Source organism: Pongo pygmaeus, chromosome 3, assembly GCF_028885625.2.
Source record: "Pongo pygmaeus isolate AG05252 chromosome 3, NHGRI_mPonPyg2-v2.0_pri, whole genome shotgun sequence".
NCBI classification, from domain to species: Eukaryota; Metazoa; Chordata; class Mammalia; order Primates; family Hominidae; genus Pongo; species Pongo pygmaeus.
In genome coordinates this window covers 163,600,001-163,624,355 of record NC_072376.2, presented here as the reverse complement: position 1 = coordinate 163,624,355, position 24,355 = coordinate 163,600,001, and the positions used below count along the sequence as shown (strand labels likewise).

Below are 24,355 nucleotides of genomic sequence, written 5' to 3'. Positions count from 1 at the left end.
ACTTTTTTCGAAGTTACATATGTCAATATTATGCCAATATGTTTTGGTCTTAGTTTTTTCTTTAATCTTGCCAGATTGTATCTGCTAATGTTTTGTTTGTAATTGTCATGTTCTATTCTTAAATTGGGTTGTGGTTGTTTTAACTTTCTATGCAACCTTAGTCATTTGTGAGGTTTTAGCTTCAGTGTTATACTTGCCTCTTGTAAATAACTTTACAATTTCCATTCTTTTTTCATGCCCAGAGACAGGGTGGGTAGCATTGGAATTACCCTCTTTTAAAAGTTTGATGGGATTCACCTTTAATGTTACTGACTATAATGCAGACCTCATTTTCAGTTTCATATTTCCAAAAATCTGCCATATTTCTTTACCTAGGTGCCTTCTTACCCATTTATATTCACTTTGTCTAAAACTGAAATTCATTGTTTTTCCTTCCCAGATTTTCATTAGTTTTATTAATAAAAGCAAAATGGTATGAAGTTGGGAAATATACTCTTCATTCTAGATGGCTACAGGCTCTTAAGAATCAGGAGCCTCTGGTATTATTGAAGGGGGAGGAGGATTTGGGCGAATAACTTGAAGTCTGTGCCATAATCTCCCTTTACTTTTCTATTTTAAACTTCTGTCAAATTTTTATTCATGTAGTACATGATACATCACTTCATGTGAATTCATTTTTTTATGTAACCAGCAATATTACAATTATTACATTACTCGCTACAACAAGCCATTTCCATAGTATAGAATCTGTTGTATGTGTTAAGTAAATACTGAAATCTTAGTCTATCAAAATGACTTTGAGTCACATATTCTTATTATGCAAAAGAAATTTTATCATTAATTGTCATTATCAATTATCATTGTTAAATAGACTGAATTTAACAATTTTCATGGCTTGGTTGATGCCATTTTTACATGATAGTCCAATCTAGTGATTATCAATTTATTACAAATTATATTTCACTTTACAAATCACAAAAAATATAAATTCTGTGCTGCTGCTTGAACTTAATTTGTAATTTATTTCATTGTGTTTGTATAAGAGCTATAAGCATATGAAATGCTTCTATATATCTATAATCTAGATATGCCCAAATCTATTGTTATTGGCACTATTATGTAAATAAAATAAAAAAGTCTTTTAAAAATAGAATTCAGGTACTTCCCAGAAGGCTAACCTGAAATATCCTGACCTAAGAAAAATTTGATTTAGATCAGTGGCTCTTTTTGTGTTTTAATTCATTAATTTTTGAGCTGGAGAATACTGCAGCAAAGAAAAGAAGAAAAATATAACAGTAAATAATAATAATAATAATAATAATAATAATAAAGAGAACCTTCTCCAGTATCTTTGCCCCACCAAGAGGCAAGACAATGTTTTGGCACATAGCATTTTAGGCTTTTTATTATGAGTGTATATTTGTGCATCTATTTCATAATATAAAACAAATATAAAATACATAATTGTTTTGAGTCGGCGTCTGGCTCTGTGGTTTAGGCGGAAGTCCAGTGGTGTGATCATGGTGCATTGCAGCCTCAAACCCCTGGGCCCAAGTGACCCTCTCACCTCAGCCTCCAAGGTTAGCTGGGACTATAGGTGTGCCTCATCATTCCTGGCTAAGATTAAAAAAAAATTTTATTGTGGAGATGGGGTCTCGCTATATTGTGCAGGAGAGTTCCAAACTTCTGGGCTCAAGTGATCTTCCCACCTTGGCCTCTCCAAATGCTGGGATTACAGGCATGAGCCACTTAGCCTGGCTCAAAAATGGGATATTATGTGAAATGTTCTGTTCTTTATATTTTGAGTTAATAGTTCTTGTTTTTTTTTTTTTTTTTTTTTTTTTTTTTTTGGGGCTAGTGGACTCTTTGAGAATCTAACCTTGATAAATTCATACAAATATAACACATTTTACATGTAATTTTTACATGTTTATGGATTCTGTCTTGAGATTTTCTTACGTAAGGGTCTGTATGGTTTCTGTGTATCACTTCTCTTATTACAATCATGTAGGAGAAATCGTTAAAGGCTGACCTTTACTACCTTTTGTTTTGTTATGGACATTACATTAGCAATTTCTGGATTATATTCTTCTTGGACAACTTGTGAGAATTACTTTTAACCATTAAAAATGTTTTGAAATTATTGGTGACTACTGAGGGAAACAAATATTACATATTGACTTCTTTATAAAAAGTTCTGTTTTATTTTAATTTCAACATCTGGTATAGGCTTGGAACATAGGAAGCTCTCAAAGAATTGCGGAATGAATGAAATTGTCAGTAATAGAAGACATATGATAGGATTAAAGAAGATTTCCATATCCAGCTAACATAAATTTGGGGAATCAGTTTTTTCATGTGAGATCCTAGATTCTTTAATATTAAGATAATGTTTCATTAAAAATTACCTTCTGTTTATATCCTAGTAGAGACAGCAAGTAAGAAAGTAATCACTTTGTTCCCTAGCATTGCTTACTGGATTGTCACTGTTTTTCTTAATGAGCATTTAATGATGTATAAAGGCAAATAATTTTTTTTTTTCTTTTGGAGACGAAGTCTCACACTGTTGCCTAGGTTGGAGTGTAATGGTGTGATCTTGGCTCACTGCAATCTCTGCCTTCAGGGTTCAAGCGATTCTTATGCCTCAGCCTCCCGAGTAGCTGGGATTACAGGTGTCCACTACGACGCCTGGCTAATTTTTGTATTTTTAGTAGAGACAGGGGCTTCATTATGTTGGCCAGCCTGTTCTCAAACTTGTGATCTCAGATGATCCCCCTGCCTCGGCCTCCCAAAGTGTTGGGATTACAGGTGTGAGCCACCATGCCCAGCCGGAATTTAAATCTCTATGAAAATTATTTCTGAACTTACAATTTGATGGTTAAAATATGGACTTTGTATAATACTTGGATTTTTTTTTTTAAGGGTTGAGTTGGTTTGTTAAAGCATGTTTAAATTCATGCTTAAGAGCATGAATTTAAAATATTTAATTACACATAAGTTGTAAAATTGTTTTTGCAGTCTGTAGTGTATGATAGAAAGCACAGATTTGGGATTTGTAAGAACTAGGATTTAGGCACTTTTCTGCCACTAATTAACTATGTAGTGTTGGATAGGATACTTAATTTCTTTGTAATAATATGAGGTTCCTTAAAGGTCATTAGTCTAGTCTCAAATCTGTAGCTTGTAATATTTTTATTCTAAAACATATGTTGCAAAAGGGCAGTATTAGTTATTTGGAGTCTCACCTATGTAATTATCTTGGTATTTCCTTTTCATTTACTTTTGTTGATGATTGAAACTACACCTTGAATATATGTTATTTCTGTTTACCTTGCTCTTTTCTAATGACTTTATATGTTTTTTCCTATGTGCATGTGAAATTGGTAGAGTGCAAAATGTCTTGAGCTGTGTAAAGATTAGTTGAATGACAAACTTTTTTCCCACCTTTGTCCATTATCTCATTTTTACCATTACTGAATTGAACTCCCCATTTTGTTTCTCATTTAGTGGTTAAAATACAGTGCAAACGAAATCTTACAATACTATTTTTTCTTACTAGCTTTTAAAGTAAACTCGTAATTAGGAAATAGTGCAAAAGTAATTTTATGTGAACCTGCTATTTATGCTTTCCTATTTGTCTTTTCTTCTTTATTCGCCCACTTGATTTTCTCCTAACTTTTTCCCTTATAGTTTTCTGTTTCTAGTTGGCCACCTTATCTTAAAAACCCTAAGTGAGAAGAAGGATGGTCAAAGTCAAGGATAACTTTTTTAAAACTAAGAATACCATTCTTTTGCCCAGGATGGTTCTGCCTCAGTGATTAATGTACCCCTTTCTCTTCCCACATTCCTCCCTTGATATACGCTTTGTGTTGATCACTTTTGTCATTTACTGAAGAGATGGTGGATTGATAGATTTTGTGTCATCATAGCCTGATAGCAAAGTATTAGAATGTCAATTCTCATCCCAGTTTTGATATCTACTACCATGGCGGTTTTGTACATTTTAGTTAATGTGTTTATCTATATTTCTGCATCTCTAGAGTAGGAACCATGAAATGCTAAGCTTGACAATATTTGCTTTATATATACACAGTCATGTACCACATAATGGTGTTTTGGTAAATGACGCATCACATATACAATGGTGGTCCTATGAGATTTTAATGGAGCTGAAAAACTCCTGTTGCCTACTGACATTGTAGCCATTGTAATGTCATAGTGTAACTCATTACTCACATGTTTGTGGTAAGGCTGGCGGAAGCAAACTTGTGTTTCCATTCGTATGAAAGTGCAGCACAATTATATAATACTTGGTAATGATAGTAAACGACTGTGTAACCGGTTTATGTATTTACTATACTATGCTTGTTATTTTAGAGTGTATTCCTTTTACTTATTTAAAAAAAAATATTAACTGTAGAACAGCCTCAGTCAGGTCTTTCAAGAGGTATTCCAGAAGAAGGCATTGTCATCATAGGAGATGACAGCTCCATGCATGTTACTGCCCCAAAGACCCTCCAGTGAGACAAGATGTAGAGGTGGAAGGCAGTGATATTCATTATCTTGACCCTGGATAGGCCTAGCCTAATGTGTGTGTGTCTCACTTTTTAACAAAATTTAAAAATTAAAAAAATAAAATTTGAAAATAGAATAAGGTTTATAGATCAGGCACAGTGTAATCCCAGCACTTTGGTCAAGGTGAGAGGATTGCTTGAGTCCAGGAGTTTGAGACCAGCTTGGGCAACATAGGGAGACCTTGTCTCTACAAAAAATAAAACAGTTAGCCAGGGGTGTGGTGGTACACCCCTGTAGTCCTAGCTACTCAGAAAGCTGAAGTGGGAGAATCACTTGAGCCCAGTAAGTTGAGGCTGTAGTTAGCTGTGATCGTGCCACTGCACTCTAGCCTCTGTCTCACCAGAGCAAGACTCTGTCTCAAAAAAAAAAAAAAAGAAAATTATAGAATAAGGATATAAAGAAAGAAAACATTTTGGCACAGCTGTACAATGTGCATTTTAAACTCTGCTATTAAAAAAGAGTTAAAAAGTTTAAAAAAAATTGAAATTTATGAAGTAAAAATGTTACAGTAAGCAAGGATAATTTATTATTGAAGAAAATAATTTCCAATTAATTTAGCATAGCCTAAGTGTGCAGGGTTTATAAAGTCTACAGTAGCATACAGTAATATCCTAGACCTTCACATTCATCCACTACTTGCACACTGACTGACCCAATGCAACTTCAAGTGCTGCAAACTCCATTCATGGTATGTGCCCTGTACCATTTTTTTGGTTTGTTTTATACCCATTTTTACCATACCTTTTTTGTGTTTAGGTATACAAATACTTACCATTGTGGTATAGTTGCCTACAATATTTAATACAGTAACATACTGTGCATATTTGTGTGGCTCCTAGGCTATAAACAGTATGATGTATGTCCTTGTCGTTAAGCCATGCATGACTATATATACAAATGTAAATTGTAGCTTTTCTGTTTTCTATCATTGTTATTTTCTTCACCTTTGATAAAAATAATATCAGTAAATATGAAAGATAAAATGCCGGTTGAGTATCCCATATCCAGAATGCTTGGGACCAGAAGTGTTTCAAATTTCAGGTTTTTAAAGATTTTGGAATATTTGTATTATATTTACTGGTTGAATATCTCTAATCTGAAAACCTGGAAATCAGAATGCTCCAATGAGCATTTTCTTTGAGGGTCATGTTGGTGCTCAAAAAGCTTCAGATTTTGGAGCATTTTGAATTTTGAATTTTTGGATAAGGGATACTCAACCTCTACCAGTATAACCAACTGACAAGTATTCAAGTTCTTTTTAATGTCCAAATTGCTATAGTTTGAATACACAACCAGTGAGACATGATTACTCTGCAGCAGTTGACCTTAGCTCTGACTACCTCGTCAGATAAAATTGTTGACTAGTCTTGGCATTGTCATTCACTAAATCATGTGAGGTAAGACACCACTGCTGCACCTTTACATCAGGATAATAATGATGTTTACCTGTAGCTATGTTGTGAGGAATAAATGGGACTTGATAAACCTAATGTACCCATTACTTTGAATCCGTATTAAGTGTTTAATAACAGTTATTTTTTTCTTCTAAGTAATCTCTGGAAATTGAATGCTTATATGTGCCACAGTGAATCTAGGACTCTTATCTCTGCCATCAGGTTCCTATCTACACTATTGCTGGATAGAGTTGTATCAGAGCTCTGGAGAATACCTCTTCCCATCTTACAAACAACTTTTCCAGGCAGTAGCTGTTTTTCTTTATCCTGTTGCCCAAAGCGTGGACATAGACCTCTCCTTTTCTCTTTTGTGGGCCTTGCAGTGATAGAAGGGCATCACAATGCAGAAGAGGAAAACAAAACAATACTAGACATTGCATCTCCTAGGATTCATAGGCCACACTCTTGAACAGGCAGTTTTTCTTGACTCTGTCTCCCTCTTTCCCCAGGCCTTCTCCCTTTGCCATGTTGCAGAAGCTAGTTCAGCTCTCCAAAGTGAGAGGTCTTTTGATCAGATTCTTTCTTGAGTTCAGGCTCGCCTGCTTCCTCTCTTAGAGAATAACCTTGGTTTTTCCTCAGTCCAGTGTTACCCTTTTTTTTTTCCTGCCTCAGGTTGAGTGACAACGGTACCATCAGATTTTTTTAAGGAAACTCTTACCCCAATTTATCATATGTGTTCTAGCATCTACAGACCTGGACTATGCAGTAATAATATTTTTCAGTTTTCATATCCAAAGTCTTGTGTATTTAGTCTGGAACACACTATTTTTAGAGATTCTTCCATGATGTGTTTTACTTGTCATACTCTCAACTTTAGCTTTTTGAAAATGACCAGGTTAAAAGAAAGACCTCAAAATTTTCTGCTGTTACTCTTCTGTAGGTATCTTTTGAACATCATATTCTTACCTGTATAAAGCACAGGTATATACATACATATAACAAGAAATAATAATTTTTGAGCTGTTTGTGAAACTAAAGGAACTATCATTGGTGGGATAAAGGAAGACCACTTAAAAGTGAATCGATGAGATTTTGTTTGCAAATTGTTAAGTGATGCTGCACCAGGTTAAAAAAACAGCTATTTTACTTGGATGTTTACTATTACTATATTTCTATTAAAGCTAGCAAGCTAAAAAAAACGAAAGGTTTTATATGTAGGTAAAACTGTTGCAGCCATTGTTGATCAAATTAAATCCAAACTGGAAGAGTGTTTTTTCTTTATCTTCTCAGTATGTCCTTGTAAAATATATTTTGAGAACCAGACCTTTTAATGCATTGAAAATCTCTTCAAAGAAAATGTCTGAATATATCCCTCATAGATATATCAAGCCTTTACTTAAGCTTTCAGTTTATGGTGTCTTCTGGTTATCTTAGCCATAGACCAGATTGTGTACTAATGTAAAGCCTTCCTTTTCTTAATGGATTTTAAAATAAAGATCAATAAGAAACTAAGCTAATTAAAAATCTTTACAGTGTATTTTATACAACATTTGTTTATAATTTAGACTTTTCTCATGTGCACTTCTAGAATATTGGCTATTGTTGTTTCTGGTTTATTAATAAAAATTAAAGCACTGAATATAAGGTCAAGTATTTTATAATACAAAGTATTTTATTTTGCAAAGCAGGTATTTTACCATACAAAGCAAAATGGAAATACTTGAGTTGATAAAAATAGTTTCCTTCTGCTTACCTTTTTATATTAGTGCTGTTTAAGTATGGTCTGCTGACCAAATTACTTCTTAGTAATCCACAAAGAGCTGAGTACAGAAATTGAATATTTAAAAAGTTTTATAGCTTGAATGTCTGGCAGTGTCATCAAAGGCATCAGTGCTAAATGTGTTTACAAAGGTTAAAAAAAAAAACTGGCCCTTCACTACAGGTAGTTTGAGAAACAGTATTTATAACCCAGTTAATATTCAGGTGTGTTGTTTTGAAATGGTCTGTGTTGGCAATACATTTGAATATGAATTAAAGAAATTATAGCATTATAACAGTCATCAGGTGAGAAATACAAATCTAGTTAATATTTTATATGTTAAATGATTTATATAAACCTTTGAGGAATAATTCCTTTATGAAGGTAGTTGGTAAAAAAATGTATTAATTACCCAAGGAAAATATAAACATGTATCAGGATATTTAAAAACAGAAGGCTCTTTATTACATGTCTCATTCTGTTATTCCTGTTATTCCTATCTTTGCTTAAAAAATGCATTTATTTGAGCTTGTTCCCTTAGTTTTTGGCCTCTTTTATTTTCTACATTTTATTTTTTCTATCTCTTTCTTCTTGGTGAACAGGTACTTAGCCTTTAATTCCTCTGTGAAACTCTCCTTGTTTTATTTATTTATTTATTTTTTTGAGACAAAGTTTCACTCTATCGCCCAGGCTGGTGTGCAGTGGTGTGATCTCGGCTCACTGCAACCTCCACCTGCTGGGTTCAAGCACTTCTCTGCCTCAGCCTTCTGAGTAGCTGGGGTTACAGACACCTGCCACCACGCCCGGCTAATTTTTGTATTTTTAGTAGAGATGGGGTTTCACCATCTTGACCAGGCTGGTCTTGAACTCCTGACCTCATGATCCACCCGCCTTGGCCTCTCAAAGTGTTGGGATTACAGGTGAGAGCCACTGCACCTGGCCTTCTTTTTTTTTTTCTTCTTCTTACTTTTTTGAGGCAGGGTCTCTTCTGTCACCTAGGCTGGAGTAGAGTGGTGCAATCTCGGCTCACTACAGCCTCAACTTCCTGGGCTCAAGCAATCCTCCCACTGCAGCCTCCCAAGTAGCTGGGACTACAGATGTGTGCCACCATGCCTGGCTAATTTTTGTATTTTTTTTGTAGAGATGGGGCTTTGCCATCTCTACAGTCTGGTCTGGAACTCCTGAGTGCAAGGTATTCATTTGCCTGCCTCGCCTCCCAAAGTGCTGGGATTACAGACGTGAGCCACTGTGCCCAGCCTCTCCCTGATTCCTAATAGTTCCTTCTTTTTCTCTCTTTCCAAACATACTGTCTATAACTCTTTGAGCAGTTATCTCATAGTTTATTTCTATCTCATATTGTATTTATTTTACTAAACTACAGTGAGATGCTGGAAGACAGGGACTATTTGTTATGTATTTTGATAACATCACAATTAAGCCTACAATAAATGTTAGGTGTTACCTTTATATGACTGGCAATGTTCTAATCATTTTATGTCTATTCTTGATCCTCCTGAAAAGCATACCACATCATCTCCTCTTTTATATGAGGAAACCGAGGCACAGGGTTTCAAATAACTTGCTTAAGCATGAATGTGTCAAAACCAAGAGTTAAAACTAGCTCTAGAGTTGGTGCTCTTAACTACATTGTTAATTATGATTTTTATACATAATTGCTTTTTTCTTTCTGGTTTTCTTGCTTGTTCTTGAACTGCTTTTATTTGAAATTTGTTTTTGTTTTTGAGACAGGGTCTTACTCTGTCACACAGGCAGGAATGCAGTGGCCTGATTATGGCTCACTGCAGTGTAACCTCCTGGGCTCAAGCGATCCTCCCGCCTCATCCTCCCAAGTAGCTAGGACTACAGGTGCATGCCACCATGCCCAGCTGATTTTTCTATTTTTTGTAGAGATAGGACTTTGCCATGTTGCCCAGGCTGGCTTTGAACTCTCCTGGCTCAAGGGATTTGCTGGCCTCAACCTCCCTAAGTGCTGGGATTAGAGGTGTGAGCCACCATGTCTGGCCTTGATATTTAAGTGTAAGATTTACCTATTTGTAGTAGCAAATATATTTATTCATAAGTAGGAGACCTTGCTAATACAACTAAAAGACGCTAGTTTTTTATGCTTTTAAAATTCATTGGTTAGGTAGAGTTAAAAGATGATAGGATTTGCTTAAGATCATCTGACTCTTTTGCAGATTAGCAAAAAGTAAAGTTTAAGAAATTAAAGCTTCTTAATTTTACCTCTCTGTGTGTAACCATTTATACATAATATTTTGTGAAGATATACAGTCATCCCTCTGGATCCATGGGGAATTGGTTCCAGGACTAACTGTAGATCAAAAATTGGTCAAGGCCTGGCGCAGTGGCTCACACTTGTAATCCAAGCACTTTGGGAGGCTGAGGCAGGAGGATCACTTGAGGCCAGGAGTTTGAGACCAGCCTGGCCAACATTGAGAGACCCTGTCTCTACAGAAAAATATTAGCTGGGCATGGTGATGTGTGCATGTAGTCCCAGTTACTCATGAGGCTGAAATGGGAGGGTTGCGTGAACCTGGGAGATGGAGGCTGCAGTGAGTTGTGATCATGTCACTGCACTCCAGCCTAGGTGACAGAGTGAGATTCTGACTCAAAAACAAAACAAAACAAAAAATTTGGTCGAATCTGTGGATGTAGAGCCTGGGGATACAGAGAGCTGATTGTTATTTTTGTCTCATACTATAGTTTTAAAATATAATTCTTTGGTTTCAACCCTATCCTTTCCTTACATTTTATGTTATTACTATTTTCTTGAACACAGATAGCGGCCATAGTTTACTTTATTTTCCAAACAGATGTATGATGTATGTTTGTATTGTTGAAGGATTCACTTTGTCTTTTTGGAAGATGCTTAGGTATTTGTGGGTTTTATTGTTAATAAGTACTCTAAAGAAATAATGAAAACAAAATATTATGTGTGGAATTGGCACACAAGTAGAAACGATAGCCTTATTAGTGTTGGCTTGTTTTTACAAATATTATATATACTTCTCTTAAGAGTTCACAGAAAAAAAAAAGCAGTTTGAAACAAGTTTTTTATTACCAAAAGTGTAAAGCAAAAGAATAGAAGAACCTATATTAATCTCCAAATTATTTAAAAATATTGTCTGAGGGCTATAGTTTGTAAAGATAAGAACCCAACATGTTGTATCCAGTCATCCAGTCTATTAAAACCAGAAGAAATGGAAGAGATACTTTGATAAGTGTTCTGCCTGTTTTAACCTTGAATGCTGTTATGGGGGGAAGGGAGGAGGGGGATGCTGCTCTATCTGTTTCATTGGCTTAGGCTTTTTCATGCTGAGAGAAATCAATACTTTTGAGTCGTTGCATGACAGAGGAATCGCTTCAGAATTAAAGGTGGCTGTCACACATTGTCATTGGTTGACTTTTGTTTGCTGTTGAGATTTTTTAAGCTTTCATTTTTCTGTCTTTTCTATGAGTCTTTCTGAGTTTCTGTAGATAGCTTTTTTTTTTTTTTTTTTTAAAAAAAGATCACGCTTTAAGGTAAGGGATCAAGTACAAAGACCTCCAAAAGTGAAATACTGAGAAACTTCTTCATTTATTGTCCCTGAAGTGATTTCACTTTTAAATTGTTTTCAGTGAGACAAGTAATTTATAGTGTAAGTGATTTTGAGACAAATTGAGAAGTAAAGTACTACACTTAAACATGTGTTTAGCAAAAGCAATGCTTGGTTAACTAAAAATGTAATAATCTGTTTGTAGCCATGGAAAAGAAAGAAAGTCCTGACATGGAATGATGTACAGTTTGATTCCATTGTATAGGAATGACATCTTACTCTAAACAGTGACTACCTTTGTAGAAAGCAACTGACCAAACAGGGAGGAAGTAGAAGAGAGAAGATTTCTTTTTCTTTTTTATGTTGTTGTTCTTTTATTTGTTTTTAAAAGCAAGTATGTGTTTCTTTTAAAAGTCTTTAAAAGAGATTTTAAATACAAAACTTCTGAGACCAAAACAAATTGTTTAATTAACATTAAACATTATTAATTTAGGAAGAGGGCTTGCTATTTTAGCATCAAAATTGTGTGGTTTATTTTTATTTCAAAACTTAACAAGAACTTAATTGCAAACTTAATAAAAATTTGCTTTTTATAACCTATTTCTTAAAAATCCTATTACTCTGAAAACCTAACTTTAGAAACAATGTATGTTTAACATCATTAATTTAATTTTTTTGTGATACTGAAACAAAGAGTTTGTGGGAAGTCTTCTAACCTTCCAATCACAACCCCTTTTTGCCCTGTTAAGGTAACCACTGTTCTGAATTTTATGGTTGACATTTGCTTTTGTTGTATTCTTTCAAAACTTAAGTATGTATCTTTTAGCACTGTAATTTATTGCCCAATTTTTGACCCTTATATAAATGGAATTATAAAACATGTATTTTATTCTGGAAATTGTATGTCAACATTATGTTTCCAACATTTAATTATTTTCTTACATTTTTCAACTCCACTTTCATTACTACATAGTATTCCGTTATGTATAGACTGCTAGCTGTTCATTACCTCTTTCTACTGTTGATAGGTAATTGGATTATTTCCAATTTTTAGCTATTCCAAATATGTAGACCATTAGTTTTTAAATAATCTCTTCTGTTTGTTTGGTTGTTTTCAGTGTTTAGCTATTATGAATAATGCACTTTTGAATATTTTATATGTCTGGCGTACATCCTCATGCATTTCTGTGTAGTGGAATTACTTGATTACAAAATGTTCATATTTTCACTTTTAATAGATATTGTCACACTATCTTGCAAAAGTGTATACCACTCCCAGCCTCAGTGTAGAGTTGTTCTCATTATTCAGCATTCTCATCAACAGTTGACTGCTGATTTTTATTTTGGCATTCTGATGTACTTTTATTTTGAATTTTTAAAAGAATTGAGTCTATTCTCCTGCTTGTTATATATTATCTATTTTTTACTTTTGTGAAGTACATGTTGCTCTCTTACCCAGTTTCTTATTGGTTATCTGTCTCTTCCTCATTGATTTGTAGAAGGTATTTACCTATTTGCTATATGAGCCTATTTTTTGGTATTAGTATTTTAACTGCTTTCTCCATCTATACCTTGTCCATCCACTTTTTAAAAACTTCTTGCTGGGTGCGGTGGCTCATGCCTGTAATCCCAGCACTTTGGGAGGCCGAGGTGAGTGGATTGCTTGCGCATAGGAGTTCGAGACCAGCCTGGGCAACATAGTGAGACCTCATCTCTACAATAAATAGAAAAAATTAGCTGTGCATGGTGGTGCGTGCCTCTAGTCCCAGCTACTTGGGGGACTGAAGTGGCAGGATCACTTGAGCCCAAGAGATTGAGGTTGCAGTGAGCCAAGATCACACCACTGCACTCCAGCCTAGACACTAGAGTGAAATCCTGCCTGAAACAAACAAACAAACACTTCTTAAATAAACTTTATTGAAGTATAGTTTGCATGTAATAAAATTTTAAGTATACAATTTGAGGAGTTTTGATAAAGGTGTATATCTGTGGTTTTACCATTATAATAAAGATATAGGAAATTTTGTCATCCTAGAGAATTCTCCTGTGATCCACTGTGGTCAATTCCTCTCCATATACTCATATCCAGTCCCAGACAACCAGTGATCTGATTTCTGTTATTATAGATAATTTTATCTGCTATAAAATTTTATATACATGGAATCAAATAGTAGGTACTCTGGATTATTTTGGTCAGCATAAACTTTTTGATATTCGTTCACATTGTTGTGTGTATTATTGGTTTGTTTTTTTAAATACTAAGTTGAATTATTTTGTTTATCCATTCAGCTATAGGCAGACATTGGGTTGTTTTCAGTGTCTGACTTTTATGACTAAATGCACCATGGGCATTTTCATACAAGTTATTTTTGTAGAAATGTGTTCTTATTCCTTTTGAGGAAATACCTTGGAGTAGGATTGCTATATGCTACTGTAAATGTATGTTTAAGCTTACAAGAAATTGACAAACTATTTTCCAAAGTAGTTGACGACTTTACAATTCAACCACCAAGGTAGGTATGAGAGTTCCAGTTGTTCCATGTCCTTGTCAGTGCTTGATATTGTAGCTCTTTTAAATTTCAGCCGGTCTAGTGGGTGTGTAGTGATAGCTTATTGTGATTTTTATTTGCATTTCTCTACTGACTAAGCATCTTCTCATGTGCTTATTAGCCATTCGTATATATTTGTGAAATGCCTGTTCAAATCCTGTGCTAATTATTTTTAATTAGGTTGTTTGTCTTATTGAGTTATATGAATTCTTTATATATTCTGTAAAGAATTCATTTGTCACTTACATGTATGTTAAATATTTTTTTCACAATTTGTGGCTTACCTTTCATTTTATAAATGGTTCTTTTAAAGAGCAAGTGTTGGGCCGGGCATGGTGGCTCACGCCTGTAATCCCAGCACTTTGGGAGGCCGAGGCGGGCAGATCATGAGGTCAAGAGATCGAGACCATCCTGGCTAACATGGTGAAACCCCGCCTCTACTAAAAAAATACAAAAAATTAGCCGGGCGTGGTGGCGGGCGCCTGTGGTCCTAGCTACTCGGGAGGCTTAGGCAGGAAAATGGCATGAGCCTGGGAGGTGGAGCTTATAGTGAGCTGAGATCGAGCCACTGCACTCCACCCTGGGCGACAGAGCAAGACTCTGTCTAAAAAAAAAAAGAAAAAGACTAGGTGTTTTAAATTTTGATAAAGTTTATTTTTTCAGTTTTTAAATTCTTGTGATTTTCTTCCATGCTTTCTGTTATGCTGTCCAGTCTAACAACACTGCCTATCCCAAAGTTTTAAAAAAGATTCTGCTGTTGTGTTTTGGAAAGTTATAGTTTTAACTTCTAGATTTATATCCTTGATCCAGTTTGAATTAAGTATTTTTTGTATGATATTAGGTGAAAGAAAAGATTCTTCTTTTTTTTTTCTCATGTGGATAGCCAGGTGTTTCAGTACCAGTTGTTTCTTCATTTTGTCATCTCTTTCTTCATCTGATAACCAGTGCTCTTCATTTCTAGTTTTATAGTATGGTGGGAAGGGTGTAAAGTCTTACAACTTTGTTTTCTAAAGTTACTTTGCTGTTATTACCTTTTTTTTTTTTTTTTTTTTGAGATGGAGTCTTGCTGTATTGCCAGGCTGGAGTGCAGTGGCGTGATCTCGGCTCACTGCAACCTCTAACTCCGTGGTTTAAACAATTCTCCTGCCTCAGCCTCCTGAGTACCTGGGATTACAGGCATGTGCCACCATGCCAAGCTACTTTTTTTGTATTGTTAGTAGAGATGGGGGTTTCACCTTGTTTTCTAGCATGGTCTTGATCTCCTGACCTTGTGATCTACCTGCCTTGGCCTCCCAAAGTGCTGGGATTACAGGCATGAGCCACCGTGCCCGGCCTACCTTCTGTTTTTATATATGTTTTAGAATCAGCTTTTCAGTTTTATAAAAATTGCTAAAAATTTTTATTAAGATTGTGTTGAATATATAAAATCAATTTTTAAAATGTTGAATCTTTAAATCTATAAACTGTATATTTTGTATATATAAATTGTATATTCATTTATCTATCTTCTTAATTTCTCTTAACAATATTTTATGGTTTTATTTTTTATAAGATCTGTATAAATTTTAAAATATAGCTAAGTATTTCATATTTTTCATGCTATTGTAAATTTTTTTTTCATTATTATTTCTTCTTCTTTTTGGCTTTGTCACCCAGGCTGGAGTGCAGTGGCACAATCTCGGCTTGCTGCAGCCTCTGCTTCCAGGGCTCAAGCCATCCTCCCACCTCAGCCTCCCAAGTAGCTAGGACTAAAGGTGCATGCCACCACACCTGGCTAATTTTTGTATTTTTGTAGCTATGGGGTTTCACCATGTTGCCCATGCTGGTCTTCAACTCTTATGCTCAAGCGATCCTCCCATCACAGCCTCCCTAAGTGCTGAGATTACAGATGTGAGTCATCTTGCCCGGCCTCGGTATTATTTCCTCTTAAATGTTTGGTGGAATTAACCGATATAACCATGTGGGCCTGAGATTTCTTTATGGTAAAGTAGTTAAGTTCAATTTCTTTAATAGAGAATATATCTATTAACATTTTCCATTTCTGTTTTTTTTTTTAAAATCTTTTAGGACTTTGAAAAATATTTATTTATTTATTTATTTATTATACTTTAAGTTCTGGGATACATGTGCAGAATGTGCAGGTTTGTTACATAGTTATACATGTTCCATGGTGGTTTGCTGCACCCATTAACCTGTCATCTACATTAGGTATTTCTCTTAATGCTATCCCTCCCCTTGCCCTCCATCCCCGGACAGGCCCTGGTGTGTGAAGTTCCCCTTTTCATGCCCATATGTTCTTATTGTTCAACTCCCACTTATGAGTGAGAACATGCGGTGTTTGGTTTTCTGTTCTGGTGTTAGTTTGCTGAGAATGATGGTTTCCAGCTTCATCCATGTCCCTGCAAAGGTTATGAACTCATTCTTTTTTATGGCTGCACAGTATTCCATGGAGTATATGTGTCACATTTTCTTTATCCAGTCTAACATTGATGGACATTTGGGTGGTTCCAAGTCTTTGCTGTTGTGAATAGTGCCACAATAAACACACTTGTGTATGTGTCTTTATAGTAGAATGATTTATAATCCTTCGGGTGTATACCCAGTAATGGGATTGCTGGGTCAAATGGTATTTCTAGTTCTAGATCCTTGAGAAATTGCCATACTGTCTTCCACAATACTTGAATACTTGAACTAATTTATACTCCCTCCAACAGTGTAAAAGCGTTCCTGTTTCTCCATATCCTTTCCAGCATCTGTTGTTTCCTGATTTTTTAATGATCGCCATTCTAACTGGCATGAGATGGTATCTCATTGTGGTTTTGATTTGGATTTCTCTAATGACCAGTGATGATGAGCTTTTTTTCATATGTTTGTTGGCCACATAAATGTCTTCTTTTGAAAAGTGTCTGTTCATATCCTTCACCCACTTTTTGATGGGATTGTTTCTTTCTTGTAAATTAGTTTAAGTTCCTTGTAGATTCTGGAAATTAGCCCTTTGTCAGATGGATAGATTGGAAAAATTTTCTCTCATTCTGTAGGTTGCCTGTTTACCCTGATGATAGTTTCTTTTGCTGTGCAGAAGCTCTTTAGTTTAATTAGATCCCATTTGTCAATTTTGACTTATGTTGCCATTGCTTTTCGTGTTTTAGTCATGAAGTCTTTGCCCATGCCTATGTCCTGAATGGTATTGCCTAGGTTTTCTTCTAGGGTTTTTATGGTTTTAGGTCTTATGTTTAAATGTTTAATCCATCTTGGATTGATTTTTGTATAAGGTGTAAGGAAGGGGTACAGTTTCAGTTTTCTGCATATGGCTAGCCAGTTTTCCCAACACCATTTATTAAATAGAGAATCCTTTCCCCATTTCTTGTTTTTGTCAGGTTTGTCAAAGATGAGATGGTTGTAGATGTGTGGTGTTATTTCTGAGGCCTCTGTTCTGTTCCATTGGTCTTACATCTCTGTTTTGGTACCAGTACCATGCAGTTTTGGTTACTGTAGCCTTTTAGTATAGTTTGAAGTCAAGTAGTGTGATGCCTCCAGCTTTGTTCTTTTTGCTTAGAATTATCTTGTCTATATGAGCTCTTTTTTGGTTCCATATGAAATTTAAAGTAGTTTTTTCTAATTCTGTGAAGAAAGTCATTGGTAGTTTGGTGGGGATAGCATTGAATCTATAAATTAATTTGGGTAGTATGGCCATTTTCATGATATTGATTCTTCCTATCCATGAGCATGGAATGTTTTTCCATTTGTTTGTATCCTCTGTTACTTTCATGCAAAGGATGAATAGTAAAATTAGGTAGAGCCATGACATCCGGAAGGAAAAATTAAATATTGTCTCTATTCATTTACATTTAAAGAGCTAAAATGGTCGCTTTGTCTATTTACTGTGAGTGACTGAATTTCTTCTGTGGAAGTTTATTTATCCTATATTGAGTTCTTCATTCTTTGGTTATAAATCTTAGGTTTCTTTAGCAATAATCACATAAAATAGAATTGTTCCCCAAATGCTTATTTTTTTCTTTTTATAGTCAAATATTTTGTGGCCATGTTGTGATGTTATATTATCTAGTTTATATAGTGCTTACAGTAGGAACACAGAAAAGTTGATATGAAACATAAAAAATTCTGCCTTAAAGTTGAATGAAAGTTTTAGATCTGACCGTTTATGTTACTGATAAATAGCAATATTTGTTAAGGTCTCTTGTACTTCCACTCAACCTCCAAATACAGGTATACATACATACACAAATATGTGTATTACAAATAAATAATATGTATTTGGTTCTAAAGTAAATATTTCTTATCTCCACATGACTTTGAACGATATTTCATACGTAGAATTTATTATTGGTTTTTAAATAAGAACATCTTCAAATACATTATAAGGACATTTAAAAAAATAGTTACAAGTTCATTATATCTTTATGAAACATTCTTGTATGGTTTTTTTTTTTATCATGTTTTTAGGTCAGATGTGACCGTAATGTTCCACAAAGAGACAGAGATTGATAATCAGGAAAGAATAGCCCTTTAATGTGATTTATATCTATAGATTTTATGTCAGATATGAAAAGTTGCTGTTCAAATTGTAAAGAAGGATCCATTAAAGAACGCTTTAAACCATTTTACCATTTAGCTTACCTTGAGCCCTTGTTTTTAGAATTATGCCTTTTAGAACAAACTTTAATAGCTTGTCAAATGTTTACAAAATATAATTTGATGTTAAATTAATATAATATTAATAAGAGATAGAAATGATAAGCTATTTAATAATGTGTTTTTGGTTGCTTTTAATGCTGTTTAATATGAAGGTTTGTGGTGTTTCATAGCATTTCAGAAACCAGTGATTTTCTAAATCTCATCAGTAGATTTGAATTTCCTGTTAGGTGAAGTTGGACAAGGACAGATATGGATATAGTAGAGAATGTTGAAAGTTTATGGTTCTGTGAATGTCTATCATTTCGTACTATTTGTTTTAGTGTATGGTTGGGTTAGATATGAAATAACCTATAGAATGCTTCTCAGTTCTTGAATGAATATATAAAAAACGACATATCAGTTGACATTTTTGTTACAATGAAATAATTTCCTAGTTGTCTTCACTTAAACTGCTGCCCTTTCATACATTTCTTAATCATTTTCTTTTATTTGCTCAAATCATATTTTTGACAAAGTGAACTCTTCTGTGGTTTGTTTGGGTCAATGTTTTTTAAAAATATAGTATATGAAATTTGCTTTTAATTTCTCATCAGTTATTCTAGTTCTTAGTAGGATTTATTTTCTCCACATCAGTGTTTAGATTAAATAAACAGTTTGCCTTTACCAGTGAACATCTCTCAGAGGTTGAACTCAGGTACTCTCAAGTACTCTCACAGAGGTTGCTCAGAATCTTCGGATTGATGCAATCTTAGATCTAATATAACCTGCTAATTTTGCAGATGAGGACATTTAGACCTAAAGAGGTAAATGAGTGAATTGATCAAGACTGACAGGAGATATTAGCAAGGGTGATACCGTAACCTGGTTTTTGTTTTGCTTCCCAGTCTTGTAGTCATTCATATAAGTATACTATGATTCCTGTGACTTTTTTCTATACTCATTCTGCATTCCAGAATTTCTTCAGTCTATTACTTGTTCTACCTGTATTTTGTACTTGGGTCAAACTCTCTTGCTTTGTCCCTCCCTGAAATTGATTAATGTTTTTCTGCCTTGCCTTTGCTTTAAAGGTTTCCTTTATTCCCACCCAAGACTAACTTCTAAAATTCCTCTTTATAAAATTCAGCTTTTCATCTCCCTAGCATAGTGTTTTGCACAGACCTAAGATATTTGATTCCTGGCCGAGCACAGTGGCTCATGCCTGTAATCCCAGCACTTTTGGAGCCCGAGGCAGGTGGATTGCCGGAGCTCAGGAATTCGAGACCAGCCTGGGCAACACGGTGAAACCCCATCTCTACTAAAATACAAAAAAATTAGCTGGGCGTGGCGGCGTGCACCTGTAGTCCCAGCTACTCGGGAGATCGAGGCAGGAGAATTGCTTGAACCCAGGAGGCGGAGGTTGCAGTGAGCCAGGAAGATCGCGCCACACTCCAGCCTGGGCGACAGAGCAAGACTGTCTCAAAAACGAAAAAATTATATATATATATATATATTTGATTCCTTATGCATGTACATATACACCATGCAAAGGATGAATTGCTTTTGGTGTAAGGAACAAAAAAACCCCAATTTTTTGGATGTTTCTACTGGTTTACAATGAGCAGGAGTTTATTGGCTCTTAAAAAAAAATCTTTAAAAAGTCTCATAGGGGTTGGCTGGTCTTGAGAATTTGATTGATCCGGAAGTTCATGATCCTGGAATGAGCTCTATTTTTCTACAGTTTTCATAGTTCTGCTCTCGTTTTGGCCGTATCTTCAGGCCAGCTTCCCTCATGGTACAGAGAGCTTCCAGTACTCCTAGAATTTGCTGCTGCTTTTACACCCTGAGAGGAAGGAGGGAACCAACTGTCCAACAAAATCTTGAACTTTGCCCTACCTGTACCAGTTACATCAAGTGTCCTTCCCTAATCCAGTTTGCCAGTGTGGGTGTGATTATTACCTGATTGGTTCAGGACAATCAGGACTCCTGTTTGTTGCTGGGGTGGTGGTGGGAGTAGTGTGTGGCAGCAATCTATCGAAACTGGTATACTGTAGGAGAGGCAAGCCTCCACAATATATATTCCATACGTAAACTAGTGATATTTATGCCAACATCAAGTTTATGTTACTTATCTATCAAAGGATATGTGTGTGGGGGTGGGGGAGAGGACTCCAGTAGACACTGAGTAGAAAAAAGGACCAAGTTTACATCCATCTTTGTTTTCTTATTTTAAATAATGCCTTAACTACAGTATCATAAACATGACACCACAAGTATCCGAATTCCAAAAGAAGAGAAATAAGCATTTTGGAAACTAGCAATTATAGTGTATCTGATTACTGACAAATAATTCTAAGGTTTTTTTTTTTGGTAAAATTGATGATATCTAAGATAGTACTTTTCAGACTTTGATGTATATAAATTGCCTGGGAATTAAAATTCAAACACAAAGTGAATAGATTTGGGGTGGGGCCTGAGACTCTGCATTTTAAATAAGATCCCAGGCAATCCCAGAGCTCTTGGTACATTTTGCTAGGACTTAAAAGACCAAAGAGTTTCATGTTCTAAAGGTATTTAGAACTAGCTCAATTTACTATTGTAAGCTGCTATTGTTTCTTTTCTGGCCCTGTGCAGTGGCCTCATAACTGCCAACTTCACTTCTCTTGTCCCACTACAATCCATTCTCTAAATAGCAGCTATATGATCATTTTAATATGTAAATTTATCACTTCACTGCATAAAACTTTCCACTGGGATTCCATTACATTTGAATAAAATCTAAACTCCTTACCATAATACAAATGATGTAGCCCTGGCCTGCCTTTTGAAAATTATTTCTTACCATTATTCTCCTTATTCACTATGTCTCAAGTCCTTTGCAACTTCACTTCATGCTGTTTGTCATTCTGGGCCCCTGCTTCTTACAAGACTGTCTTTGTCTCATTGTTCAGATCTCTACTTGAATGTTTACCACTTCTGAGTGTATCTCATGATTGACTTCACAGAAGTAAATTCTTGTGGGATGTTTTATTGAGACAGCAGATCACTAAATCTCAGTTAGGTGAATGAGGAATGTAAAAGTAGATTTAAAATTTTGGTTGTTTTGATTTAGGGTAAAGATAATTTCATAATGGATTTTAAAGGTTTTTTTCACATTTTTTATAGTATTATTTTTTTTCTCTCCAAGTCACTGTGTGCCCAGTATTCTGCAGACAAACGAGAAGATGAGAAGATGTGTGATCATTTGATAAGAGCAGCAAAATATCGTGACCACGTGACAGCAACTCAACTAATCCAGAAAATTATCAACATTCTCACAGACAAGCATGGAGCCTGGGGAAATTCTGCAGTGAGGTAAAGGGATACCTTTAGGATTTGGCCACTGATTTTCTGTAGATGGCTTAGGTTTAAATAAATGACTTTGGATATGATCAAAGCCAGATGAAGAAGAGAGTAATTTAATTTTGTCTTTCATCATCTTTATGAATTTAAAGCCAAAGAGAAGGAGAAAATCGGTATGGGTACAATTATGGATCTTTATAGATCCATATTTATCCAATCAGCATGTGTACAATTATGGATCTTTGTAGATCAGTTTCCTCAACTACTTCCAAAATAATATTTGCTTTATCTACTTATTCCTTTTGAAATGAATTATTAAGGGAAGCAGTTAAACTATCTTACTATCTACACTTATAGCTAAATTTTTACGTATATAACATTTTATTTTAAAAAACTATGCTCTTTTTATATTTTTTAGTTATTTGAAAGTAAGCATATTTTCAAAGTATGATTTCGAAAATACAATAAAATGATTTTTTTTCTTATGTTGCAAATTTCAGGACTGTGATGATAAACTTGGTTAAATGCCTTCTTTAAAATTTTACTCAGTATATCTACCTTCTTTTAAGATAGCCAAACTGGACATGCTGTTGTTGATTTTACTTTATAGAAACAAAATAATTAAATTGCCTTTAAGACTAAGGAACTTGGACGAATTATATATCCTCCATGGAATATTTTATGCTACAAATTTCAGGAACATGTGTTGACTCTTTTAAGTGAAGTTAATGACAAAAAGTTTTTATTTTGCTATTAGAAAACATTATATTTTAATTTCTAATTTTTGCCCAACTTTTTCTAGAAGACAACAAAAACAAAAATAGTAAGTTACTTGTATATTATGTTAGAGTGTAATTTGCTTCCATTTGTGTTTTAATCAACTTGTGTGTCTATCAGACATCAAAATCCAGTGTTAGAAATTTTCCAGTATAAAGAAAAAAATTTTAACTTTTAGAAAAGTAAACTTCCAAAATTTGCATTGAAAGTTACTTGTATAAAGTATTCACTAATATAGAATAAATGTAGCATGTGATATTTATTACAAATAATATTTGCATATGATGAATTATATTTCTGGGTACCTAATTTTTGATATTCAGAGAAAGAAAGGCAAGTCAAGGTCTTGAGATCAAAAGGACAGCCAACAGGAACCATGTTTGTTTGTTTGTTTTAATCTTATTTCAGTTGATCTGCAGGTGCAAGAGTGGTTATGGAAATAACATGTATTCATGGGTCAGTGATCTCTGGTGCCTTATCTTACAACATCTAAAAGCCCATGGTTAGGAGAATGGAGGAGTGTTGTATTGAGGGTTTTAGAGTTTCAAAGTGCTTTATTATTACAGATTTGATATCATTTTGACGTCAGATACTGAATAAATTAGGATATTACTCTGATGCATAGTGCCTGACACATAGTAGGAACTCAATGTGCGTTTGTTGAATCTTTTTAAAAAGTTATTCTTTTCACCCAAAAGGTTTTGCAGTTTTAAAATAAAAACATTTAGATAACTTACGTCAAACGTTTCATGGGTTATTTTGATGGGATCAAAATTCTTTCTGTTAATAGCTGTACCTTTGTATAGCATAGTATACATGTGGTATCAAAAGGAAAACATGGTTTTCCTGAAGTGATTTTGGTGTAATAAAATATCTTGGAGAGCTAAATGGCCCATGAAATGTATTTATGTAGAAATAATTAGTATTTCAGTAATAGAGTTGTTCTAAGGCATCAACTCTATTATTCATTAAGCCAGAAACAACTGAAATAAATTTTGAAATTTTAATATTTCTGCAAGTCCACAGAACAAAATATCTTTTACTTTTTCCTCTCAAATGAAAATAGCTGTCAAATTATTAGCTTTCTAATGTGTACATTTTAAATTCAGAACAAGAAAGGATGTACCATCGCAGAGAAAATGGACATGATTAAATTAATATTTTCCTCTCTATAAATCTCATCTTACATTAAAAAACAATATGTAACAAAGCACATTGCCTGTACATTGATATTTCTTTGTCATTATATTTAGTTCTGTATCCTATTCAGCTGTTACTTATTTAGAACACCTGGTTTCTCCCCAATGCATTTTTAAAAATTATCTTTAAATAGTCCTTTTCAATATTAATTCCCAATAATGTGAAGTGTTTATCTTAGTGCTCCTTTTAAGGTCCATGTAAGAAAATGTAGCTGACAAAAATGTATGCTGGCTCACCATTCTTTGACAGTGGTTAACTATTCTCTGATTTCCCTCGTATGAAGCTTGCATAATCAGCTTGTAAATTATGGACATGGTTGTAATAAATGGGAATAACACAGTGTACTTTGTTCTTCACTTAGCATAATTCTAGAAAACATAAATGGCATTAGAGAGAAATCAGAGTCATACTGTAGCTGTAATGCATTTAACTATCCTAAGCCTGTTAAAAGAAATATGCACAATGAGCAAAATTCTAGTGAAGAGGATTAAATTAAGTATAATTTCTTTGCGTTTTATTTAAAGAATTATAGTAGCATTTTGTCTTTTAACTCAATCATATTAGAATATT

General features: G+C 34.5%; 1 protein-coding gene across 3 annotated transcripts in view; it reads left to right on the top strand.

Moving 5' to 3' along the window:
• The window catches only part of LRBA (LPS responsive beige-like anchor protein), a 764,782-nt gene that overhangs the window by 333,158 nt on the left and 407,269 nt on the right, over window positions 1–24,355 (top strand). For all 3 annotated transcript variants that reach the window (XM_054484859.2, XM_054484861.2, XM_054484860.2), the window contains exon 37: window positions 21,654–21,820. In XM_054484859.2, coding sequence (XP_054340834.1) covers window positions 21,654–21,820 — 167 coding nt within the window. The remainder of the gene's footprint in view (window positions 1–21,653; window positions 21,821–24,355) is intronic.